Source organism: Plectropomus leopardus, chromosome 18, assembly GCF_026936395.1.
Source record: "Plectropomus leopardus strain MGB_pleo_1.0 chromosome 18, ASM2693639v1, whole genome shotgun sequence".
Lineage (NCBI taxonomy): Eukaryota > Metazoa > Chordata > Actinopteri > Perciformes > Serranidae > Plectropomus > Plectropomus leopardus.
In genome coordinates, this window is record NC_142193.1 from 33,105,405 (window position 1) to 33,127,500 (window position 22,096).

A 22,096-nucleotide genomic window follows, 5' to 3' on the forward strand; every position below is an offset into this window, starting at 1 on the left:
CAATGGCAGACACTGTGAGTGCATGGTGGGCGTCTGTAACCATTAAACCCAAATGTTCCACTTGTGTTCACGCATGTACAATAACAACAGTGTCAGGGGCAGGGTCACAATAGTTAGCATGATGTGAAAGCACAATGAGTGTGCACAATAAGCCGTTTCCTGAGGGGCTGGTAATACAGAAAACCAAGTTCAACCAACAGAGCAGTACGAGCCACTTCCACTCACACGTGTGTGCTGATCTTAAGGTGCTTTGCTTCAGTATTTCTGACAACAATAATTCAGGTATTTTGCACATGTTGCTGGTTATTTTTCTCATATCTTATAAAAAGGATGCATTGCTCAGTGAAAAGTATCTCCCTCTCATCAAGCCGTTTAAGTCCGCAATTCCCTTAAAGTGTCAGTTCACACCAAAATCAAAAGGACATATTTTTCCCCTTTATCGGCCTAGATTGTTTTGGTGTGAAGTGCAGAGTGCTGGAGATGTCGGCTAAAGAGATATTTGCCTTCTCTCCTATGTAATGAAACTAGATGGCACTCGGCTTGTGGTGCTCAAAGCGCCAAAAAAAAAAAAGATGCTTTTGAGAAAGTCAAGAGCAATAAGTGGGTTTCCATTAAACCTCAAATTGTGCAAAAATAAATTGTGAATATCAAATACACCTAACGGCGACACGTCACTTTCACTAAAACTCTCATTCATCACCTCATATTCGATAATATAATAAATAATAATAGAATACTTTTTATGCTCAGAGAGCTTCACGGAGATAAAAAGAGATACATGATGGCATAAAGAAGGGAGGAGCTATAAAGTATACAAATTATAAGAATCAGAAGGTAAGATAAAACATACAAACACACTACAATTTTAACAGATCAATAAATGACCGGTGAGCATCATGTCACAACACGACAGTGGCGTTAGGAGAGATCTAAGAGAGGGTCGGAGTAAAAAGGCCATTTTCGAGACGTTTCTTTAATGTGCTCACAGAGTCTGATTGTTGAATAAGAAGTGGAATTGTGTTCCATAATTTGGGAATACTAAAAGCTGCATCTGCCACTTTTTTTGTGAGTCCTTGGGACTGTTAGTAGTTCAGAGTCTGATGGTCTGATGGCAGTCTGCTGTGTTTGAGGGCGACATGTTGTTATGAGCTTTAAAAACCAACTTTAAGATCAATATATCGGAGCGTTCTAAACCTCTCCCTAGCAGGGAAAATAGCATGTATCAAAATTAACATATTGCCGAGGTTTTTATATCTTTTTCAGAGTATACCAGTCTTCCTCCCAAAGTCATTTTTTAGACTTGTTGACAAACTGTTGTCTTAATTTTTGTGGGGTAATAAACATCCTAGAATCCGTAAGGCATTCCTCCAGAGGCTTAAGACAGAAGGGGGAATGGCCCTGCCCAACCTGATGTATTATTATTGGGCAGCAAATCTACAAAAAATAGTCTATTGGATTCAGAGACCAGATACTGATTGGTGTCAACCAGAAATTAATGCCTGTACATCATCATCACTCTTTGTATTGGTGACTTCCAAGCTCCCCCTCTCTCCTAAACAATACTCCTCATGCCCTATTGTAATTTCCACATTAAAAATTTGGTCACAATTTCGACAGAATTTTAACCTGACAGACTTCTCCCTTTATAGCCCCATCTGCAATAATCATGCCTTTCTTCCAGCCAAGTCAGACCCTGTTTTTGCCCAGTGGCAGAGGGCGGGCCTAAGTCAGTTCACTGATCTCTACATAGATGGAACCTTTGCTACATTCGACGCTCTCTCCACCAAGTTCAATCTACAGCGCTCTAATCTTTTCCGTTATCTTCAGATCCGTCATTTTGTTCGTACCATTAGCCCGTGTTTTCCAAACCTACCTCCAAAAAAAGGAATAGACATCATTCTTCAGGTCCCCACGCACCGTAGGAGCCTCATATCAAAAATTTATAATAGTATTGTGTCATTCAATAAAGTGACACTTGATAAGATTAGGGCAGACTGGGCAGAAGAGCTTGGAACAAGCATTTCTGATGATACCTGGGACGATGCACTATATAGAGTAAATGGGTCAACCTCATGTGCCCGTCTTGGCTTAATTCAGTTTAAGGTTCTCCATCGGATCCACTATAGCAGAGCCAGACTCTCTAGGATCTATTCTAATGTCAGTGAAACATGTGAACGTTGTCATATAACTAAGGCTGATCTTGCTCGCATGTTTTGCTCATGTAATAAATTGCTTAATTTTTGGACTATGATATTTCGAATTCTATCTGAAGCTTTTGGCAAAGATATTCAACCTAGTGCTGTACTGGCTATTTTTGGAGTCCCAGGAGAGGGTTCATCACTGACAAATAAAATTAAGAACATGCTTGCTTTTTCAACACTCCTCGCCCGAAGAAGAATCCTGTTAGAGTGGAAATCAGCATGTGCACCCAAAGCTTCCTCATGGCTGAAAGACTTGACTTTTTTCCTTAAATTAGAGAAGATAAAATATAGTATTCGAGGGTCGACCCAAAAGTTCTATGACACGTGGGGGCCTTTATTAACCTATTTTGAGGGTCTTGAAGTCCTCCCACAAGATTGAAAATTAAACTGTTGAAATTATGTGTACCTTTGCCTGTACTCCCTTGTAAACTGAGGGGCCCCCCAGCAAACCTTTGTAGTCAGTAGGCAAATACTCATTGTCGAGATATCCACTCCATTTCTTTTTTTTTTTTTTTAAATTTATTTATTTATTTTAAATTTTATTTATTTATTTATTTTAATTTTTTTTTAATTTGTGTCTTATGTTGACAGAAGGGTGGGGATGGGTGGGGGTGGGGGTTGGGAAAAATGTGTAAAATGTAAAATGTTACATTTACAAATATCTGTGAACTGCTTTTTTTGTCAAATAAAAACAAGTTTAAAAAAAAAAAGATCAATATATGAAACATGTGAGTGGTATCAGTCTTACTGGTGGAACAACATAGGAAACACATATGAAAATAGCACTCTGTTACTCAGAACGTCTCCTGGGTCTGTCAGACACAAAGGATGAGAATCAGCTTCTCCCAAAATACCACTGTAGATAAAACAGGTTCTTTCACTTGTCCGAGTTCAGACCTGTTTGTGAGCATGCTGCTTTTTTAGTGTCTAGTAACCTTATTATGGGTATCATAGGCCCTTATCTGACTGTGTGTCTGGCTCCCAGCCTAGTCCCCCCCCAGGCCTCTCTCCTCCCCTCCGCCCCCACAACATCTCCTCTCCTGCAACAGGATTTGAAGGCGCGGGGAGAGGGAGGGGGCAGAGCCGAGAGAGAAACAAAAAACGTGACTAGGCACCCAAAGCGTCCTGTTATGCAACAACTGACCTACTAACATACATTTAGAGACTCGGAGGGAGAAGGAGAGAGAGAGAGGGAAGGAAACAGAGAGAGGGAGGAATTGGAGCAAACATGACAGGAGGAGCGCGCTGAAAACAAGCGGCACTGTGTTCACACTCGCGCATAAACCTGCGCTAATCGGAGAGCTGGTGTTTGGAAAGTGACGGACGGTGTGCGCGAGTACAGCAGCCGATGCGCAAAGCGGATTGTTGGACTGTATCCTCTGTGCTACTTTTAGACAAAAGGGGTAAGTTATTAGTAATATCGGCATTATTATATTCATGTATAATGATAAATATTATACACGTATGAATTTTTTATTTTCTGCATTTTTTTGTGAGGAATTCACCTCCCGCTGTGTTTGTTTTGGTGCTTGGCTGCATTTTTCCAATGTCAAGGCGAGGCTGCCCCCCCCCCAAGCCTGTGTGTGTGTGGGGGAGGGGAAACGGGGGGGCAGGGGCGTTGTTGCCAGAGGTTTTGGGATTCCTTTAGAAAAAAAAGGTGCGGTGCGTTTGGTGGAAACACGGAGGCGAAGGTGGATATTTTGTGGAGCGGTGCCAGGGTTGTAATGAGGGTCAACACATCCGCGCTGCTGTGCTATGGTGCATCACTCCATCATATATTCACGGGTTGTTGTGGTGCTTTTAGTGGCTAGATTAGTCTGAAAATCCCGGTTTCAGTCTAGCAATACACTTGTTTTCAGGTGATTATTGTTTAATAGCAATTACTAATTATATGAGAAATAACATATAAATCTGACGTTCAGGGTCAGATTTATATGTTATTTATAGAGACTATTCGCAGCGATTTATTACTACTCGGCTTCTTTTGGCGTAGTAGGCTAGTGAGTCCATGCAGACAATTGGAAAAATCCCATGCAGGCAAGGAGGACACACTTCTCTCCGTCACGTGTAGCAGCTCTTTGTAAAGGTTAACGCGGCTGTGCAGCCCTCCGGGTTAACCCTTTAGTAGGACCTCGCAGTCTAGAAGGAGCACAACACAATCCAGAGCGCACCGATACGCACGAGCGTCCGTCCTTGGACACATGCGGACATTTCACTTTCTGCTGGGACTCATGATGGGGAGCCAGAAATAGAAAAAAAGGATGAAGAATGATGAGAGCAGCCGCTGGCAGGTGAGGTGTGGATCCAGACATGTGGATCAGATGTGGGTCAGATGTGTCTCTGCGCCGACAGCTGCTGGGGTTTGTTTTGCGGCGGGTGGAAATGTGTAGATGGTTTTGCGTCTATTTCGGGTGAATTTCGTAGCACAGATAGATTAATGCGGTCGCCTCGAATGACTGAGGATCCGATTCAATATGCATGAAGGCGATTTGTCAGACAGAGCAACAAAGAAGGCACGCGGGGAAACATATTTCTCACTATGTGTTGCTGCTTGCATGATTAAGTGCTGTGTTTTCCTGCAACATTTCCGGAGGCGGAATTAAAGAGTATATTATGGTATTTAATTGTACATATGAAAAATCAGTTAGCCTGCAGCAGCAGTGGCTCATTGTTATCATAGACACAGATCACAAAGACACCAATAATTATTGTGTAATATGGGATATTTCACATTTGTTTCGAAGGAGACTCTTGGCTTCATTTTTGCACACCGGCTTTGTGGTTTATACTCTGCACGTGGGCATCCCCCTCCATCTCTTGCACCTTTTTTTCTTTTCAGCAGACATGCAGTATAATAACTCTTTATGCTAATGTAGTTATCAATGTCAACAAGCCATTATTGAGATTAAAACGACTACATTTCAGCTTTGTTGTGGAAGTGTCCGGAACTGTCCTCCAGTGACTTTACGCACTCTAACCACTGGAAGTTGAGCCTGTACCGCATCTGTAGCTGTATACCGTGTACAAAAACATTGAGGAGGTTATGAAGGTTGCATAATAAATGGATTAAATAATTAAGATGGAATCAAAGTACAGGGCTGATTATGCAATGGGAGGAAATCCATAGTCTGTGGCTATGAAGCGCTGTGCGCTTTGCTGCGGAGCGGCCACTGCCGATTGGTTGGCGCACACACTGGGTCTCTATGCCAGCTTTAAATGTAGGTCACATTAGTCCTGTGGGAGGGGGGAGTGAGGCGCACAACCACCGCTGACTAGAAAGGGAGAATCAAAACCCCACCAAAATAAATCCTCGCCCCGCCATAACAAAGAAACGAGGCAGGCATGCAGAAATGAAGAGAAAAGCCCCACACGACCTGAATAAAAAAACACTCCACTAATCAAAACTCATGCAGTTTAGATAAATATACTTGCTGGAGTATTTTTAAAGCTTTTTGCGTGAGTATTGTGGAGTGCTTGGACAGCTGCTACGTGCTTATTTAGGTCTGATGACACCCTGTCCTGGTTTACTAAATAAAAACGTGAGAGGGGAGTTCATGGTCAGAGGCAGCGAGCGGTTTCCATCCTGTCCTACTTTGTGGCCTCTTGACTTTCCCGGGGTTTCCTGGCACATGTAAGATGATAAAATATGAGGGCCATGCTTTGTTATTGTGCTGTGGTTTGGAGCCAGCACAGAGGCGAATTACAGCATTTAGTAGGCCAAGTGAGCACATGTGACTGCTGCAACACATGGACTGAGTCACTCTGCTCTTTTTTTCTCCTTTTTTTTTGAGAGGGTGATATGGCCGAGTGTGTTCGTGGAACAAGGATCTGGGTTGAAGAGGACTCCGCCTCGCTGGCACGCTGCCTGATTTCTGAACCCCCCCCTCCTCTCTGACTTCTTTTTCTTGGGAAGATAAAGTTGGAATCTAAGCAGACCCCACCCATGACCCCCAACCTTACACCACGTGCCAGACACTGCATTCTTCCCAGCGAGGGGGCCAACAGTTTCATCATTCCCTCTTTTCCCTGAAGCACCCCCCCTTTTATTTTAGACCTGCTCCCATTTCCTGAAATGCTCCACGGAAACACGTGCAGGGGCTTAAACTCGGCCCACTGTTTCCAGAGCCCGCTGCCACATTTAGCCTCTTGCGGTGTGGGCCCTGCGCTTGTGTGAGCGAGTGCAACTTGGATTCTTTTACCGTGCTTTCATTCCACAAGTGCCACAGAGGCCGAGTGATGACACGTGGGGAATATATGATAAATTGGAAAGTGTAATCTAGGTCAGAGATGTGTGCACAGGAGCGGGGCTGCAGTGCACTCCAGCTTTGCTCGTGTTTGTATATTTGAGCTGGATAATCACGTTTATCCAAGCTGCATTTTAACCTCCTCCACTCCGCTACGACACCCAGCTGAAAGTACTGTCTTTGAGGCACTGCTGCAGGCTCAGGTTTAAAACTAGAGTGAAGGTATCATGAAACCAGAGGACTTGAGGAATCCATCTGTACCTTACTAGTAGCCATTTTAATGAGACTTATTTTGAAACGGATATCACAATATCAATTGACCAGTTGTGACCTTTTGGATAATCAGAGCCTTGTGAAACTTTACAGCAACAAATATGAGACGATGGACATTCAGAGGGCAGCTGGTCTTTATAGGTATACAGACAATAAGGCGGTTTTCTAAGCAGTTTCCAGAACAGAAATTCTCTCCATCCAGTCAACGAAAAATGCCATTCTTCATAAAGCTTTTGATACCAAATGTGGACTTAACTATGGTGTTCCTCATGGTCTTGGTGTTTTAATGTGGTATTTTGGACCATTTATTTTCAATTATGGAGTGGTAAAACATGCTTGAATGAAGCACCAAATCTGTGTAACAATTGGTATCAACCCAACAGCTGATGCATCAACTTTTGAGAAACAGTTAAGCATGGAAACAGCCATCATATACATCCCTCTACACACTAAACTGCACAAGTTTGAAAAGGCGCACAGTCTCAAGCATGCACTGAAAAAGACGAGGGCCACCTCTGTGAGTTAAACACCAGAGTTAATTCATGTGACCGGCTCATCCTCCTGACTACAGGAGCAGTATGTAATATACGCACCGCGTTACGTCAATCTCCCTGCTTTTGTTAAAAAATGCTGTTTTCTCACCATCTGCTTTTGGCTGAACTGGTTCAGTGGAGCGGAGTCCAATTTGATTGGCTGCCCTTTCTGTTTTTCTCCTTTTTGTTGCTATGTGTGACACATTCCCTCTTTTGATGCAGTACCAACATTGTGCCACTATCTCTGGTTTCCCCCCTTACTTGGCTAATCTAATCTCCATCGCTGTCTTTGTTTTAACTCTTTATCATTGATTCTTTGCCTGCGCTCCACTTGCTCTCACCTCTGTCTATATTTAGACTCTAATTCTCTGTGTCTCTTTGTTCTTTTCTGTCCTCCCATCTCTTTTTCTGATCTCTCCCTTGTCTCTCGTCGCTTCACCTCTCAGCAGCTCGGCTGACCTATATTCCAGCTAGACTTGTGTTTACAGAGTGCACTCGGTCCCCAGTTTCTGGGTCAGTGGGACACGGCGAGGAAAAAAACGTCTTTCTCTCTCGTGCCCGACAGCCACATGTCAAAGACTCACGAGGATAACCATAAACCGTTCAGCTGAGCACAGGAAACAGACACTTTGAAACAAATGAATAATGCAGATTATTAGATTTGATTCTTTGGAAAGACACAAGAAAACGGGTTCTCCAGAACCTGGGCTCAATCCATTTTCACTGCGAGGACACGCCTGTGGTTACGTAATGGTGTCAGATCCAGGGAAGAGCAGAGTATAACCATTGCAAACACCTCGCCAGATTAGGAGATTACTGATTTAGACAGTGTAATAGTGCTTATGCAGTTTAACCCAGGAGAGCAGATGATGAGTAACAGGTGTTTACTGCAGCTGGTACAAAGGATGAGCTCCACTGTTACTCTGTTATTATGGACACTTAAAATACTTCTGTCAACATTTTGATTTTTGAACTTAAGTACTTCATTGCCAACAAGTGACTTATATGTTTGTTGTTCTAATGTCAGGCCGAGGGACGCTAACTTTACCAGTGACCTACTTAATTTTTCAGAAAGAGGCTGCTAAATTAAATTGAAGCAGGTCATCGATACCATTTGTGAAAAGTCTTAAACATTTGACCTGGTGGTGGCACTAGCAATTTTTATTTTTTTATTGCAGCTTTTGAGATATTTCAGAATAGAGCAGTGGGCCAAACACTGCCATCCTGAGAGTCATGCCGCTAAAGGCCCAAACACACTAAATCTTCATTAAAGAAATTGCAGTGTCAAAGGCTGAATGATGCGTCGCCTCACATCACCTGCATCTAGGCCAAAACTACATCCCTTAAACTACCCAGATAGACAAAATAATTTGGCCCAGCATCTGCCCAAACTCAGCAAGCTGGAAGAAACATATCAGGCCACAACTGGCAGAGCGACTTGGCCGAGACCTGGTATGAATGACACCCAAGAATCGAGATACTTGAAATGAACTGGCCTGATTCTGGCTGCCATCACTTGGCTGTCGTAAAAAATGACCCGGTCCGACATCGGCACACCAAAACTTATAAATCGGGCGGTGTCTGTTTTCCCTGCTTTGCTGAGACTCGGCATGAATGATGCCCCAGAATAAAAAAATGAACTGGCCTGGTCTAGCTGCTCTAAACTCACGAAGCCAAAACAAATACTCCGTGCAGCATCCGATTGTCCTGAATGACGCCAAGTAAAGTGGCAGTCTGTTAGTCTGTATTTGTCTTTCAAAAAGGGAAACCAGAAGACAGACAGGACGGATTCTAGTTAACCAATTCGCCCATCAACATAACCTGATGTTGAAAGAAGATATTTGCCATGCACAAGCAAAAAATAACGCAAACAATTACGAACTGTTTCTACAGAGGAGCTCAGTTGCTTGGGTGACAGACACTCACTGGCAGCACTGATTGACAGCCGACAAATACTTTGGTGTTTCAGGGCCATAGTTTTAGTTTTATTTAGCCTTTATTTAACCCCATTTGTCTCACTGAGATCAAAGATCTCTTTTACAAGGGTGACCTGGCCAAGAATAGCAGCAACACAGAATTACAAAAACGAATTAAATTCACAAAAGCACAGATTTAAGAAACAGAACGATCAGATAAAACATTTGCACTGAAGGCCTCGACTCAATAGATTTCACCATGATTTTAAACTCACTCAATGTCACAATTTCTTGGGGATTCAGATCATTTTCACAGATTGTTCCATGCTGTAAGTGCAGAGAACATAAAAGCTTTTTTGTTTTTTCCAAATTTAGTCCTGGTTTTGGGCACAACAAGATGCAAAAAGAAGATTATAATCTCCATATTTCATATTCAAAAGAGAAGATAAATAGGTAGGAATTCTAATGTGATTAAAGAAAGCATTACGAAAACTAACTTTTCTGTTGAATTCATTGGTGTTATGCTCCAACAATGTGGAGACACACCTGTTCAGCTCATTTCAGACGATTCTCTGCTGTGTTTGAGCTCTGAGAAACCCATCTCCTTAGTCAGAAGACTTCTGACCACCCTCGTGTTTTTCCCAAATGTTAACAGGCCGAGTTATTCCTGCCAGTGTCTCGCCTCCCGCCTCCTTTCTTTCCAGAAGCCCTTGACCTATATTTATCAAAGCCCCACCTCCCAGCTGCCCCCACACCTCAAAATCTCTCTCTGCGGTCTCTCGGCTTCTTTATCCTTGACCTGCACTGTCTGCTGCCTTTGCCTGTCTTATCTGCTCGCTCTGCATCATTGATTTGGCATTGAGTTGTTTTGGCGAAGGATGCTGCCACATTCCTCTGCGGATGAAGAGGGGTGGGGGCGTTTCAGCAGTGTTTGTGGATGGGGTTTGCCAGTGAAAAAAGAGACGGGCTTTCTCGTGGAGGGTTTTTTTTGTGTGTGAAAGGCTCTAAAATGGATCCAGGGAACCCCAGCAGCCCTACATCTGACTCACCCTTGGCTCTGTCTGGGCCAAACACTCATCAGGCACGCACACAAAAACAGCTAATCCCTTAAACAGTTGAGTTTTGTGCTCTCAGCATGTGTCAGACTGATGCAATTCCTGCGGTGTTGCGTTATTAATTTCATGTGTGTACTTACCTCAGTGGCCATATATGCTATTTACAATTACCAGTCTTTTGTTTTTGCTGTCAGTTGATTCAAAAAATTGCACGCTCAGATATTTCTCCATTTAACCATTTGATACACGAGCAAATTGGCTTGATTTCTTTCAAAAACATGGAAAGAAGGCCTAAAGAAATGACCCAAAAATTAGCATGAAAATTAATCAAAGTTGCAAGAAAATTACCAGAAAATAGCAAAATTTTGCTGCTCACCTCTTAACCTTTTTTTTATTTAGCAATTTGCCTGACCTTTCATATCAAGATGCTGATTGCCTATTTCCCATTTCTACTGCCTTTTTTTGTTAAAAGAAATCCCATTTCAAAGGTTTAAATACCTGCAGAAGGCGTCTAAATGCTGCATAGGAAAACTGATGTCCATACAGTTATTTAGGAGTAAACACATAATACAGAAGCTTTTATATCTATAGGTTGACGAGATGAAACAAGATCATCAGCCCACAATGAACTCAATGCCCCCGTTACATCACAAAAGTCAACATCCACATGTTAGGACAGGGGTCAGGGGTCACAGGCTGCAGACAGAGCAGATCAATAGCGGGGCTAAAAGGTCAGACGGTCAGTCCTAGCCACCATTCATTAGTTGCTAGGGGCGACACCGTCACTAAAAGCCAAACACGCCAAAACAGCAAAGGAAAGCTGTGCAGACATGGAGATGTGTCTTTGATCGCGATGCATGCTTTAGAGAATAAGAACATTGGGAGAAAAAAAAGTCCTAAATTTTAATGGAGCACCAGCCACATTGATTAACACATCTCTCTTTTTCGGTTTTCATCTCTGCAGCCTTTCATCTCGTAGTCAAATGAGGAGAGACAGACAGAAGCTCCCTGAGAGACAGACACGCAGAGGTAGATGGGCCGACCTACATCCTGCTGTTTGTGTGGAGATCTAGAACGCCGGCTCAGCTCACTGTGCTAAACCTTCAACAACCAACAGCCCAAAAGCAAGAGGCAAGAAAGACATTTGTGGTTTTTTTTTTAAAGACTGATCTGATCCACTTTGGGTCTGTGATACTTTAAAGAGTCTGGACACTGAACCAAAAACCCTTCAAGTGGATAAATGAGGGTTGCTAATGCTGAGCTCCAGCTGTTCTTTATTTTTTTGGCTAATTTGGGCACTTGAGTCCCATCCTGACAAAAGAACACTGAACCTGCAATAAACAACAAGAACTCAGCGAGAAAAAGTTGTCCCCATCCCCCTCCAGCCCTTGTCCTCTGACCCGGTTCTTTTCCTGCGGCACATTTCAAAGTGGCTGAAAGATGGAAAATCTGACTTCAGCTCTCAAAACATTAAACAAAAACTCAGGGAATAACCTCAGCTGCCTTGAGACCTTCAGCAGCTATGAAGAGTCTCTTCCTTCTGTTGACGGGAGTCCGGCTCGCCTGGGGCGCCTCATCAAGCCCAAACCCAACATGAGCTGCAGGCGGAAACGTGAGTTCATTTCAGATGAGAAGAAGGACGCCTGCTACTGGGAGAAACGCCGCAAAAACAATGAGGCAGCCAAGCGCTCCCGGGAGAAGCGGCGCCTCAATGATATGGTTTTGGAGAACCGCGTCATTGCACTGAACGATGAGAATGTGAGGCTGAAGACGGAGCTGCTCCAGCTGAAGCTGCGCTTCGGCCTCATAAGCACTGCGTCCTACATTGAAAAGAGCCAGCAGATCGGTGTAAGCAACAGCACAGGAAATGGAGGCTCCTCGTCATCCTCCTCCTCCTCCGCTCAGTACTACTCCAGCGGCTACTCTAGTGGTTCTCAGGTGATGATGAACTCTGACTCCTCAGAAACGGAGCAGCTGGTGAAATACTCCCCACGTGGCTCCCTCTCCGACATGTCCGACGGCTCCTCCAGGGACAGCCCAGAGCCAATTCCCTTCGAGATCAAGCAGGAAGGAGACAGGCTCGAGATGGACATCGCCAACGGCACCACCACCCAGATCATGTTCAACATCCACCGTGGTCTGGCATCCGTGCCCACTCACCACCAGATCCAGCAGCATTCTCAGGAGCTGGAGACTGCGTATCACAGCCAACAGCAGCACCACCACCAACAGCAACAACCCCATCCAGAGCCCGTTTCTGCTATCAGCACTGTCAGCCAGCCCGCCCCTCACCCTCCTGCTGCCCAGAGGAGCGTCATTCTGTACGGCTCCAGCAGTGCCTCCTATCCTGTGGATGCCATGACGAGGCCCCAGGACATCGAACTGCAGGCAGCCCAGAAAACGAGCAGCCAGACATGCAGCAGCCGGCTGCCGCAGACCATCACAGAGAGCTCCACAGAGACACTGGCTGAGGTGACAAAGCAGCTGGAGAGGAAGACATTAGACTCGCCTCCGTATGAGCTCTCAGACAGCCGTAACGAGGCCGGGGACAGACAGGTGTACAGAGTGTGCCAACCGCCCCAGCAGCACCTGCCGCAGGAGCAGCAGGAGAGAGATCCGTCTGCAACGGAGGGGGTCAACCACTCCTACCTGTACCACCACCTCCAGCAGCCTCAGTCATACCTCAGTGCCCAAGACGAGGAGCCGCCCGTGCTTACCTACGAGGGCGAGCACAGGCGTGAAACTTTTGGAGGCCAATCGAGCTCCTGTAACAAGGACACATCATCGAGTGACGGAGACCCCCGCAGCTCTGACAAAGAGGCCTCCACGGATGATGACGAGTCCCCCTCTTCATCCTGCTCAGACACGAGCAGCTACCAACATCTCACCAGCCTCCACCATCCCGCTTCGCCGCTGCCCTCCTCCCAGGGTGGCTCCCAAGCCTCCCAGGGGGAGGTGAGGGGCACAGCATTGCCCCACAAACTCAGACTCAAGCACCGGGCCATGAGCACCGGGAGCAGCGGGGGCTCCGGCCAGGAGTCTCCAACAACTCCTCCTTCGGCCACGCCGCCTCCGCTGCCACAACATCCCTACCTGTCCCTCATGCCACAGCAGAACACTGTCCGAGAGAGTCTGGGCGGCAAACAGGCGGTGTCGGCGGAGGCGGCGGCGCCCAAGAAGGAGAGCACGAAAAAGGAGACAGGTGGACGTAGAAACAAGAGGCGAGATTAGGCGAAAAAAGCCAAAATATCTCCTCCTAAGAACTACCCTGCCATCATGCCTTTGCCCTATAATCACATCCCCTCCTCCAGCCCTCAGGACAAAAATCTGGGCTTTTCTACTCCCCTATCCCCACCAAAGGTTGGACATCTTGTAGGGCTGTATGATATTTGTATATATTGTACAGATTTGTCAATTCTTACATCCTCTCCATACTTACAGAAGCACTTTTGTTTATGTGATGAGAGGAGGAATGGAACTACCTGCTTTTCTACTCATGTCACCCAACAACATCGACATTTAGATCACAAACAAGAATGTAGAAAAAGGAAATGTTTTGAGCTTTATCAGTACTATGAATTTGGTACATATCTGACTGTAGACAAACATACATACGTATGGCTATCTGCCTTAATTCAAATCTAATGCAAACGTACACTGGGGACATTCCCTCGACCAAAGAAACACTACAAATATCCAGTTCCATACCTCTTCCCAGACCCTACCTCTGCCAGCCCATACTCTCCCCAACCATCTCCAGTATTTCACAAAAGATCGCCATCACCTTTATTTTTTAAGCACTTGGTTTGTATATTACTGTGATATATGAATATATGTATCTATTATAAATATATATTTTACAAAGAAAATTTGAATACAAATTCAACAAAAATGCGACAAACCTGCAATGGTAAAAGAGGGTTTCTGAAAGTGACCATCCTATTACGATTCACAATTACTGTACAGCCACGTTGTCCAGTGTTGCTACTAGGGACGTCAGCGATATTTACATTAATTAATTCTCTGCAGTTAATCAGTTAACTGCAGAGAATATTTTTGACTGGTTACGCATGTTTGTCTAAATATAGAGGAAAGGAAATTCAAATTAGATCTCTTCCTTGTCCAGCCTATTTCTCCCAATATATAATGTCAATATGAGATTTTGACTATTTTCTTTTACGTCAGGTGTGTTTCCACTTTAAGCTAACTGAAGGTCTGTCAGTAAAGCAACCAGGAAATACAATTAAAGACAGATGTTAATTACAAAATATTAAAATTTCACCATCTTCAAATGGATAGCACTTTGAAATGTGGCGCTAAAGCTCACTGAGTCAGTGGAGCGCCAGACTGAAAGGAGACGCCTCTTGTGCCATTTGGCGATCCTTTTTTTTTTTTTAACCCTTTGAAACCTGGAACAACATCACTTTTCTTGCACTACTTTCAGAAGCCTTTCAGAAGCATTTAAACGTTTGAACACTTAGCAAAAAGTTTTGACTTCTTTCAAAAAACATGAAAAAAGGGCCACTTGCAGCTTGGTAAGAAATGTTCCACTGATTATTAGGTTTAGAAAATAATTTTTAAAAAGCTAGGGGAAAAAATTGAGGGAAAAACTATATAATTATCATGATTACAGATTTAAATTCATGATTTATTTTTTGGGCTTTTATTGCCTTTGATCGACAGGACAGTGTGAGCGTGAAAGGGGTAGAGAGAGAGGGGGAGACATGCAGCAAAGGGCCGACGCCGGACTCGAACCTGCGGCCTCTGCGGCGAGGACACAGCCACCTCCACTGAGCCACCAGGCGCCCCAGAAAATTATATTTTTAAGCACTTTTTCCATGTCATTTCGTGTTTTTTTCTATCCTTTTTTTTATTTTGTATACTTATTAGATTTTTTTTTTTTTTTTTTACAAATTTTGGACTTTTAACACATTTCTTGTAATTTTTTGGGTAATTTCTTCTTTTGTGGCACCTTTCCTTCTTCTCATATTTTTGAAAGAAATCAAGACAACTGTTTTCAGCTTTCAAAGGGTCAATCAAAACTTACCTGATTACCAGGTAGCAAAATTTACCGAACCTGACATCCCTAGTTGCTCCAGGACCCATTGAAATTCAAACACCTCTCTCTTGATTGTCAAGCTTTAGCATTAATCATTTGTTAATGCCCTGTTTACACAGAAATGGCCGTCCAGTTTGGAGTGCCAACAGCACTGAATGGAGAACACGTTGTTTCCTGAGGCGAGGGCCTCATTAAAATGTTTGGATTTCTTAACCTTTAACCAGCCTTTAAATATTGGGTGGAATTCACCAGCTGCAGGCTCTGAGCCTCGAGTTTATTTCAGCTTTATCAACCATATCTTGTTGTTGTTACCATTCACTGGCCCAATGTATTTATTTCCTTCTTCTCCACATGCCCATCACTGTAGAAAAGCCCACAGGAACATAGACGGAGAATGTGTACAGATCTTTTTTTTTCCCGTTACATACTGCAGCATTGAGTTTGGACTGTGATGGAGGAATGGGATGATCGGGGGCGAAAGTGGAGTCAAGTCACATTGATGTAAACAAATTACAGTGCAATGAGCTCTGAAAAAGATGTGTAACTAAGAAGAATTATTGCACATTAACAGATCTTGAGGTTTTGTAGTGTGACCAAGAATGGCCCTTGAGGCACACATTGGAGCCCAGATAATTTAGTTATTGCAAAATAAGAGCTGAAATTCTCCAATTGGTGCCAGCGTTAAAGCCCCCAGCAACAATCTGAGCTATAATTAATGAAGAAAAAGGAGCTCCCTTGTCTCCCATGTGCCTCCATTATTCATTTCAGGGGTTATTCATCCCTTTCTCATGGTAGTTCTGCTACTGGGCAGTGATGAATTGCCTTCACTGGATCCTTGTTTAACAAAAGTCTATGTACCATGTTTGGCTTTTTGGCGCTTGTGTATAAATGTAAAGTTCCCCCCACCCCCGAACAACACTGTAATGTTTATTTCATCAGTTTTATATCCTCTTTTTTTGTCGAGGTGTTGTTCTGTTTTCTCTATACTGTGTCTTTTCTCCTATTGACTGTGATGACATGTATTTGCCTCATTCCTCCTCTTCCCCTCCCCTTCTTTTTCAGTGTGTATTAATCAGTAATGTTTGTGGTTTTTCTGATGGTTTTATGAAAAAGACACAAGGACAAAAAAAGAAAAAAGAAACGGGCAAATATAGAGTGGTGTTTAGAGACGAGTGGTGGTTGGTCTGGCTTGTCATTACCATCGCTTTCTTTTGACATGAATATGTATGTAAAGACATTAATGTTCATTGTGGAAGATGGGAGCATTTCAAGATCGAAAAATAAAAGAATGTTGACCATATCAACATATCATGGAAATGACCTGTTTTCCTCTGTTTTTTCACCAGTGTTAAAATGGTTGCACACATCAACTTGTAACCAAATGACCAACTGAATTTTACAGCTCCAAATGCAAGACTAAAACTGAACTGAGCAACAATTTTGATCCGTCTAAGAGCAGAAACTGTCAAAATTATAATCACAATCCGTAGGCAGCACATACAAGCTGGCAGCCTGGCTCGTCATCTTATCAACTGTTATGATGTCCCATAAACCTTATTCCCGAACCAACAGTTAGGTAACGCATTAATCACTGATGGACAGAAGAGAATGAATCACCATCACCAGCCAAACTGAATAAAATAGGGCAATACAGTATCATACCCACACTCGGTTATAATCTGTCATATTCCTCAGGGACAGATAGAGTTTCTTGACGTTAGGGATACTCAATATGCTTTTCCTGGGGCTACTTTTGTGCAAAATGACAGGCAGCCAGGGGCCAGTCAATCCACAAAGTTAATCATTAATTTTAAGGGAGCTTTGAGATTACACACACTCACATCGCACAAAATGCGCTTTTCAGAATCAAGCCTTAAAAAATATCATACATTAAAATTACTTCCCACTTTCATTGAGTTAATTTTTTAATAACAGTCCTAATCATAAACATCAAATATTCACCAATGTTCAGAATTTTGGCCGTATTAATTGCTATGTTTTTGCCACTATGTTTTTAGATGAAAAAACACACAAAAACTAAAACAAAAATACACAATCTTGCCAGACTTTATGCCATATGCATGGACACAGCCAAAATTATTAAAACATGAAGAATAAAAAGCACCTCCCTCAGGGTTAGTGATGAGCCTGAATCTCTGTCAGGGGTTCCAGGAGATCCTCCCTCGGGACTTTGTTTTCTCTTTTTTTAAATAAAAAAGCTCATTTCTTATGTTTTTTTAAAATGCACTCTGGTATCTTCTTTATACATTCAAAGTACAAAAGCATGTAATTGTGAAAAGGTTTATTGTGAATTGAAAATGGTCGGAAATTTGGCCAGATTTAGCCCACGGACTTTAGGTTGAGTATTGCAGCTGCATTTGGCACAAACATCCACTTGGACTCAACAATGAACTAAGATTTGGGTAGTCAAGGGTCAAAGGTCAAGGTCACTGTGACCTAATGTATCTCATTCTTGTGAAAGCACTTTCTCAAGAACACAGAAAACTTCCTCAAATTTGACACAAACATCCACTTGGAGCCAAGGATAAAGAGATTAGATTTTGTTTGTCAAAAGTCAAAAGCTCGGATCAAAGTGACCTCACCAAACAAATTTTTGGCTGTAACTCAAGAAATCGTACGCTTATTACAACAAAACTTCACACAAACGTCAAAAAGCATTTAATCATAAAAGAGATGATATTTTATATTCAAAAAGTCAACAAATATGACACTTAACATCACAGTTCTGAAATACTTGTCATCCATTATTCAACGACATAACTTTTTTTTTTGCTTTTCTAAGAAATCAGAAATCATTTACTGAACCCCAGAGTGAAATTAGGACATGTTACAGTTGCTCTTTGGCATATGTAGCTGTAGAGAAATTCAAAAATAGAATAAATAAGAATTACATTAAAAGAGTAATATGCAGTTATATATATATAACCTCAAGTCAGTATTGCATATTGTAGGTCTTATGTTTAAGAGGCACAACCTGTTTCCTTTGTGCAGAGACGGCCTTGTATGGAGCTCCCCGCAGGAAACTCACTTTTTGTTTTTTGGCATCGGAGGCTAATCTGCAACGCGAGGAGCTTCACAGTGACACGCTTTGCTCGGTGGGGCCAGCAAACTCCCCGGCAAGCTCGTCTGATGTAACACTGGCCTACTTCTACTAAGAGACGAGAGCTTAATGCATGAAAATATCATCAAAGGGTGCACTCACTCACGTCAGCCAAACCCTGCACAGGTACACTCCCCTCTGAAGACAGCTTCATGTTTGGTTTCTCGTTACTTTTACATGCTACACATGACCTTGATTACACCTTGAAGGGACAGTTCGCCCTAAAATCTGAAATACATAATGTCCCTCTTACTTGTAGTGGTATTAATCAGTCTAGATTGTTTTGGCGTGAGTTGCAGAGTGCTGGGAAATATCGGCCATAGAGATTTCTGCCTTTTTTTCCAATAAAATAGAACTAGATGGCACTTGGCTTGTGGTGGTAAAAGCGCCAAACTACTACATTTAAAAAACTCAACAGCAATGTCTCTTTCCAGAAATCATGACCTGGTTACTCAAGATAATCAGACCTTGTGAGCAGTTTTATGAACGAAATATTTTTCTTTCTACCGAACTACACCTACCAACGGTACCACTGTGCAGAGCGAACCGTGCATCTACTCAAGGACAAGAGGCTGGTGCTCACGACAGTGAGAGATTCAAACATCGATGGCGTCCTCCTCGGCCGAGCTGTAACGTTAGCGAGATTGGTGGTGCCTACTTAAAACTGCTCACGACGAGCTCTGTGAATCATCTTGAGAAACCGGGTCGTGATTTCTGGAAAGACACACCGCTGTTGATCTTTTTAAAAGTATGTTTTTGACATCTCTGAGGCTGATATCTTTAACACTCTGCAGCTCACATCAAATCTACGTCGACTGATAAATAGCACTAAAGGTGAAATGAGTTTTGATTTTGGGGTAAAGTCACCCTTTAAAGGGCTAAAAAATAATAAAATAACTCAGGTCTACAAAGCCAAAGGATTGCTTTTGTTGTGACATCTTGAACAGGTGCGGCCCTCCAAAATCCAGAATATTAGCAGCAGAGACTCAAACTGGGCCTTGTTTCAAACTGAACAGCCTCTGTCCACCAAAGTGAGAGAGTCAGCTGTGCGTGATGCTCGGGACAAAGCCGGGGCAGAGCCGGTCTGAGCCTCGGACTGCTGCTGCCAGCCCAACTGTCCTGCCAACCTCCGAGTCCCACTGCATTCTTTGTCCAACCCAGAACAGCCTGCTGTGTTATCAACGTCCACACTGACAGGCTGCATGGACGTGAATACAGACTCTATACGAACAGTTAATGTATAATAATCAACATATCTAGCCCTCGTAATTAGGACTGACCTCCTTAACCCTTTAAAACCGGAGCAAATTGACTTGATTTTTTTGTCAAAAACAAAGGAGGAGCAAATTAGTGTAAAGTAGAAGAAAATTGCCTACAAATTAGGTGTTTTTTTGTTTTTTTTAAAATGGAGGATTGTCCAAAAAAATACAGAAAACTATGTTTAGAATTATAATATCTTTAAATAAAAACATAATGAATAACACAAAATAGTTTTTTGTTTTTGTTTTAACTGTTTTGTTGCTTGCTCTCAGGTAATTTTCTTGTGTTTTTCACCCTTTTTTATTTATTTATTGCTAATTTTTGGGCCATAAATTGTTAAATTGTTTCCTTCCTGTTTTTGAAAGAAATCAAACCAAATTCTCAGGTTTCAGAGGTTTAATATTAAATAATCCACCTTTCCTCATCACTTACGGTTGGTATTATCTCTTTAAATGCAAGATAATAAAAGATAATACAGTTAAAATTGTACCAGATTTATTACAAAATTGATCCCTAAAATTGGTTCATTATTAAATAAGCGCATACAAACAGTGTATCTTAAATAATCCCTTTTTATTTGTCTCCCACCCTCTTCTGAACTGAAACAAAGGCCAAAAGTTTGTACACAGTATATAAAATTACCTAAAAATTAGTTTGAAAAAAGAGTGGAGGATTGTTGGAAAAGTATTTAAAAAAATAGGGAAAATGTCCAGAAAACTATATTTATAATTTTAATATTTTTATATTTTTAAAATTATATTCCAAAAAACATTGTGCTAATAATCAGCTAATCTTCTTGTTTTCTGGGTGTTTTTTTTTAACTATTTTTTTTTGCTAATTTTTGGGCCATGTATTGTTAACTTACCTGTTGATTCTCCCTATGATTCTGAAAGAAATCAAACCAATTTCTGGGCTTTGCCAAAGGTTTCCTATTCAATAATCTACGTATGTCTTGCCTCCTTAATTTGGGTTGACATGATCTTTTTTTAATGCAGGACAATGAAGATAATTTAGCGTAAATCTTTACCAGATTTATTACACAGTTAGTCCCTAAAAACAGGTCAATTGTTGAGTAAGAACATACATACAGTGTATCTTAAAAAATAATATACATATATTTTTTCAATAATCAGTTTCTCTGTTTGTCTCCCACCCTCTTCTAAACTAAAACGGGGTCATGTTCATAACAACGTAAAGGGCAAAGGGAGGAGCGGTGGGCTGGAGGGAAGTTAACCCAGTGCACTAACTTGATCTAAGCCTGCAAACAAAGCACCTCTTTGAGGCTGACGCATCAATGCCCTTCACAATGCTCTCAGTCACACACACACACACACACATACCAACGCACATTTTATTACACAAATACATGTGCAAACAGAAAGAAACAGCACCCAGGCTTCTGCAGGATTCAGTTTTTCAGTAAAAACGTCCTCAGAACAGCCACCTTACGTGGGATCACATGAAGGTGACACTGCCTGCACGGAGCAGCGGAGCGCTGGCAGCTTTTCTGCTGCGTCCCCTGTTTTCCTGATTTGACTTGAACGGCTGTTGCACCGGAGCTTGCATAAACAGGTCAGCAGGAAAGTAGGTCAGTGTGTGCGGAAAGGGAAGGGGGGAGAGAGAGGAAGAGGAGAAGTAAAGAGAGAGAGAGTGCGCTGAAGGAAGGATCGATGAAGGTTACGGATCCATCCGTGTCACTCGTGTTTGTTTCTGGCAGCAGAGACGCTCCCAGCAAACAGAGCAGAAACAGGGCTCTCATGTTACCTGGTTCCCCTTCACAGCCTCGGGAAAAGGGTTAGTGGGGCAGGAGGGGAGGCAGGCAGGGGGGGAGGGAGGACGGGGAGCCAGAGGAGGATGAGAGAGCAGAATAGTAGGGAACAAGGGGAGGGGGGGACCCCAGGACTGCAGAGGTCTGGTTTGTTTCCAGGATGACACACTAGAAGATTCTCACACATTTCTGGGGCTTGATGCAGGATGCCTGCAAAGCCAGGTCAGACTCAGCTGATCCGGCTGCAGAGTTCCCCGGCCTGCATACCGGAAAGTACAGCCGTGACCACAAATTACATTTTCTTTGTGCTTTTCAGAACATACAGCAGTGGACGCAAGGTGACCTGCGCTGAATACTAATAAGGAGCAAAGTCAGGCAGCAGGTTTCCCTGCAGCTGTAAACACTGTTCCAGTCATGCTCAAACGTGTGAAATTCCCTGGTGTGGGATTAATAAAGTTTAGTCTTGGTTCAATTTACAGCCCATGGGCCAAATCTGGCCCCCCAGCCATTTTTTTTAATTCACTACAAAAATAAAGTGATTCACCCTGGAAATTGTTTTTGTAGTTTTTAGTATCCATAAAGTGCCACAGTGCATAAAAACAGCATCAAAATGGAGCTTGGTGATCAAAAAGGTGCCAGTGGAGGACCCCCAGGTCCTAGCTAAGA

At 42.8% G+C, this 22,096-nt stretch overlaps 2 protein-coding genes across 4 annotated transcripts in view; one reads left to right on the forward strand and one right to left on the reverse strand.

Moving 5' to 3' along the window:
- Window positions 1-22,096, reverse strand: part of plppr2a (phospholipid phosphatase related 2a) — a 193,218-nt gene that overhangs the window by 138,084 nt on the left and 33,038 nt on the right. The window lies entirely within an intron of this gene.
- On the forward strand, window positions 3,347-16,598 carry nfil3-2 (nuclear factor, interleukin 3 regulated, member 2). 2 transcript variants are annotated; one of them, XM_042504134.2, is made up of 2 exons: window positions 3,347-3,604; window positions 11,187-16,598. In XM_042504134.2, the coding sequence occupies exon 2, from the start codon at window positions 11,663-11,665 to the stop codon at window positions 13,451-13,453; it is 1,791 nt and encodes a 596-aa protein (XP_042360068.1). In that variant the 5' UTR covers window positions 3,347-3,604; window positions 11,187-11,662; the 3' UTR covers window positions 13,454-16,598. The 2 variants fall into 2 exon arrangements, with proteins under 2 accessions (XP_042360068.1, XP_042360069.1); XM_042504135.2 differs by lacking the exon at window positions 3,347-3,604 and adding an exon at window positions 3,897-4,492.